Source organism: Littorina saxatilis, linkage group LG14, assembly GCF_037325665.1.
Source record: "Littorina saxatilis isolate snail1 linkage group LG14, US_GU_Lsax_2.0, whole genome shotgun sequence".
Lineage (NCBI taxonomy): Eukaryota > Metazoa > Mollusca > Gastropoda > Littorinimorpha > Littorinidae > Littorina > Littorina saxatilis.
Genome location: NC_090258.1, coordinates 28,589,724 through 28,594,613, shown reverse-complemented (window position 1 = coordinate 28,594,613; position 4,890 = coordinate 28,589,724). Strand labels below are relative to the sequence as shown.

Genomic DNA, 4,890 nt, shown 5'->3' with positions numbered 1-4,890 from the left:
GAGAGAGAGAGAGAGATCAAATCAAATCAAATCAAATTTTATTTTACGAGGGTTGTGGCATAAGCAATATAAACGAGCTTCTTTTCAACCAGCCCTCGCCCAGAGAGGGACTATTCTAATCTTGAATACATATATATATATACATACGTAAAACAATTACAAAAGATAAGCAAGGCAGAGAAACTATTCACATGACTATATACACGTTGTAGGCTATACATACATTCTTGCGTTATGAAACACTGATGCTTTATGGACAGATATGATCAATATGAAAATAATCAGAACGAAGTCTTCCATCACTGTGACTTTTCGTAATTTGACATTAAATGTAATGAGAGGTGTTTTTTGAAAGTATTGAGACTTGTTGGGACTCGAACTGATTCCGGGAGAGAATTCCACAAAACGCTGCCAGAATAAGCTAAACTTGATTTACAGAGATCTATCCGCGGAATGGGGACGTTGAATTTTCGGCTTGGTTTGGCTTTAAATTTTGTAATGAAAGCACTCGGTGCATGGCCGGAAAGGATTTTGTGAAGGAGCACGCCTTTATTTGATTTAAATCTTTCTTTTAAGGGCAAAATCTTAAGTTTTTTATAATCGTCGAAAACAAGACTGGATTGTTTTAATAGAACTGATTTTAGTGCTCGTCTGTGTAGACTGTACAGTGGTTTTAAAATGTTTGTACTGGCAGAGTCCCAGATGGTCGAACAATAATCCGTGATGGTTTGTATGTATGCATTATAAAATAATAACCTTGAGTGTGGATCAAGAAAGTGCTTTATTCTGTTCAACAAATATATTTTCCTCGACACGGTTTTGCACAACGATCTAACATGATGGGTCCAAGATAAATTATTATCGATATTTACTCCCAAAACTTTGTGAGAGAACGCCATGAGGAAGTTCTTCATTTTTCTTGGACGCCGCGGGAACGCCGTGAGGACGCAGCCCTAGTGTGACAGGGGTATAACATGCGACATAGTTCTCTGAGAGAGAGAGAGAGAGAGAGAGAGAGAGAGAGAGAGAGAGAGAGAGAGAGAGAGAGAAAAGGAGTGACAAGACAAATTCCTTATCAGAGAGAGAGAGAGAGAGAGACAGCCAAACAGACGTACAAACAGACAGACGTACAGCCGTACAGACAGTCTCAGAGAGAGAGAGAGAGAGAGACAGACAGACAGACAGACAGACAGACAGACAGATACTCACGTTGGCGCCGACCATATTCAGCAAGAGAAACGCGACAGTGATTTCTGGCAACATGTTGTTCTGTCTTCAAATGTGACTGCACAAGTTCCCGGCGTCTGCAGATATCGTCTCATCCGTTCATCTCATGACTAATAGCTTAAATACCGCTCAAGGCGGATCTGACACTATGTCGCATGTTATACCCCTGTCACACTAGGGCTGCGTCCTCACGGCGTTCCCGCGGCGTCCAAGAAAAATGAAGAAGTGGACGCCGCGGGAACGCCATGAGGAAGTTCTTCATTTTTCTTGGACGCCGCGGGAACGCCGTGAGGACGCAGCCCTAGTGTGACAGGGGTATAACATGCGACATAGTTCTGAACGCCGAGGTGCACGCAGTAGGGTCTCCTACAGCGCCGGAGCAACGCGGTGGCATCTCCATTTGACGCAGTGGAGTCGCCAAGAACGCCATGCAACGGCGCGCACTTTGAGCATGCACAAAGTACGCGTCGTCGCTCGGTGTTCTGATATGCGCGTGGTAGGAACGCCGTAGGGTCGCCGTAGCAGCGCAGTAAGGTCTCCTACCGCGCCACAAGAGCTCCGTGGGCGCGTCACGTGTAAGCAGTTATGGTGCATGCATTGCAAGCTGCAGAAAGCCAAACTGCATAATGAGTTCTCCCTTCCAGGGGAATTCCCACCGCACTTACCACAAGGCAGTCTGGGGCATACACGATTTGATAGTCTAAACAGCGCATGCGAAACATAACATACACAGGAAATGGGATGCGATGGGACAATAAAGTAATGAAAATGAAAAAATGAAAAATGAAATGACGAGGTCAGGTCGGGCGGCCACGGTCTCATTTACCGTGTTTATATATCCAATTCAAACAGCCAACTTTTTGCAAGCACAGACTAGCTATGGAGCAGCGCTTGACTGACCGCTCCTCCGCTTCTTGTGACAGGAAATTCCGCAGGAATGTGGCGGGGAGTTTTACGGGGGAGCATCTTGTATTCTATGACTTTGTTTAATTCTTTATCTGTGTGTGTTTACGCTTACAATAGCAAAAGTTTGAGGATTGAATTGAAAAAGAGAAACTTCTAAAGCATGTGTGCTTTGCGTCATGAGTCTCTGAGCTTTAAAACAGCGAGAAATTAGCATTATCTTCAGATTAACATGATGTCTTCAGTCAGGCTATTAACAGGCGCGCAGTACGGACGCAGTGGTAGTCGCTGGTGCTTGCACGGAGACCTCACGGATGATGTCACTGCGCTTCTACCGCGTCCATCAGCGTTTGCAGGGCGTTTGCACGGAGACCTAACGGAGTGCTTGGGGATGTCACTGCGCTTCTACCGCGTCCGTCAGCGTTGGCAGGGCGTTTGCACGGAGACCTAACGGAGTCCTTGGGGATGTCACTGCGCTTCTACCGCGTCCATCAGCGTTTGCAGGGCGTTTGCACGGAGACCTAACGGAGTCCTTGGGGATGTCACTGCGCTTCTACCGCGTCCATCAGCGTTTGCAGGGCGTTTGCACGGAGACCTAACGGAGTCCTTGGGGATGTCACTGCGCTTCTACCGCGTCCATCAGCGTTTGCAGGGCGTTTGCACGGAGACCTAACGGAGTGCTTGGGGATGTCACTGCGCTTCTACCGCGTCCATCAGCGTTGGCAGGGCGTTTGCACGGAGACGCCACGGAGTCCTTGGGGATGTCACTGCGCTTCTACCGCGTCAATCAGCGTTTGCAGGGCGTTTGCACGGAGACCTAACGGAGTGCTTGGGGATGTCACTGCGCTTCTACCGCGTCCATCAGCGTTGGCAGGGCGTTTGCACGGAGTCCTTGGGGATGTCACTGCGCTCTAGTACCGCGTCCCGGCGTCAGCGTTGGCAGGGCGTTTGCAGGAAATTGCCAGTGCGTTGTGAGTTAACCCCATAACGCAGAGTACACTCCCCTGTCGTATACACGCACTACCGCCGTGGACGCGCAGTCAGTGACAACTCCTAGCACGCCGTGAGCACGCCGTGGGAGCGCAGTCATTCGCAGAATTTTCCTGCGATCCCAAGGCGCTCTGAGAAATTTACAACGCCGCGGGAACGCCGTGAGGACGCAGCCCTAGTGTGACAGGGGTATTATTGTGATTATTAAAGATAAAGTTTATTGCTTCTAAAACAACACACCAAAAAAACAGACTGCGGGTGCTGCAAGGTTATATTTTCTGCGTTTCCCAAGCAGTGGAAAGTTACATCACGATCGACGTCGTCACGGAATTTTGGCGTAACTCGATTATTGGCGATTTCGAGGTTTATGTGCTTTAGACTAAGAAAATCATTCTACATGAGAAATATTCTCTAAAATACGATCGACAATAGATGCATGATGAAAATATTTTGAATTGTTTTATCATTCTATCTATTCCAGGTACAGCTAGAAACAATATTTCATAATAAAAATAATCAGTTTTGGCCTTCTTCTGAAAAACTGTCCAAGACGAGTTACGCTAAAATGTCATGACTACGTCGATTATGGGTAATATTCTAAGGCTACATGACCCCGCTGTAGCCAGAAAATCTGACGCGCGTCAACCAGACTTGTGTCACGCTTGTGGGTCATCACATCCTAGAAGTGTGTTACGTTTCAAAGCTCTAGCTTCAATAACGTCAAAGAAACTGTACGTATCAACAGCTAAGGGCCCGGTCACACAGCGCTGCGTCCTTACCACGACCATGCCGATCTGAAAAAAGTTATCAAATCGGGGCATATCGCCGTCAAAATCCAGCACATGGCACTAATACCCTAGTCACATAATATAGACGCCGCTTCTCAGTGCTACGACGGAAAAGTGGAGAGCTTGGCCAATCGTGGGCCAAACGTGGCAGGATCTCCATGAGCGTGGTTTGGTCGGGGTGGGATCTGCTTGGTCGCGAAGCTGCACGCTCTCCCCACGCTTATTTTGAACTGCACAAAACAAGCGTAGTAGGGTCCTGGCGCAGTACAGTCGTAATGTATTTTTCATTTTTTTATTCGCCATGTGCTGGATTTTGACGGCGAGCCCCGACTTGATAACTTTTTCAGATCGGAGTGATCGGCATGGTCGTCGTAAAAACGTAGAGCTGTGTGACGGGGGCCATACAAAAATCTACATCACGACTGTACAGTACTGCGCCCAGACCCGGCTACGCTTGTGTGGCCGGATTATTAGGAAACGCACAAAACAAAGGTTCTGACTTCAAGTCGAAACAGCATATGGGTAGGGCGCCCCTAATATCGACCGACTGTTCTGACGAAATGACGGTGCGAGCAAAGAGCGCTCAGACACAATCTAAACCGAGCAAAAAAATTATTGCACCCATTTTCGTACCCCAACTAAAACATTCATTCCCGTGTCATTTTATTCAAACTTTATATGCCATTAAAGGCCCTTCACTTGGCTACCTTGCACACTTTTCGGATCAAAGATTTCTGTTTTAAGTATCACGTGACCGCTACCGAAGTAAGGGTACCCCCAGAATCGACCTGACAAAAACGTAATGTACCAATTAAAAAATTGAAAAAATTCAGAATAGGCGCAGCTTGGCAACTTTTATATACGAGAATCTATCCAGAACAGGTTGTTTTGTTTTGGTATCTGGCGTATCTCTCGTGTTATGTCATTTCTCCTGATGCAGGTGTGGAACGCATGAGCAGTAGAAAACGATAGGATTTTGCGT

At 47.1% G+C, this 4,890-nt stretch overlaps 1 protein-coding gene across 2 annotated transcripts in view; it reads right to left on the bottom strand.

Moving 5' to 3' along the window:
* LOC138947502 (perlucin-like protein) overlaps positions 1 to 1,361 on the bottom strand; it is a 47,480-nt gene extending 46,119 nt beyond the window's left edge. Inside the window, exon 1 of one of the 2 annotated variants that reach the window (XM_070318983.1) lies at positions 1,210 to 1,361. In XM_070318983.1, coding sequence (XP_070175084.1) covers positions 1,210 to 1,263 — 54 coding nt within the window. In that variant the 5' untranslated portion in view covers positions 1,264 to 1,361. The remainder of the gene's footprint in view (positions 1 to 1,209) is intronic. The other variant, XM_070318982.1, reaches the window with a different exon arrangement.
* Positions 1,362 to 4,890: the final 3,529 nt, after the last annotated feature.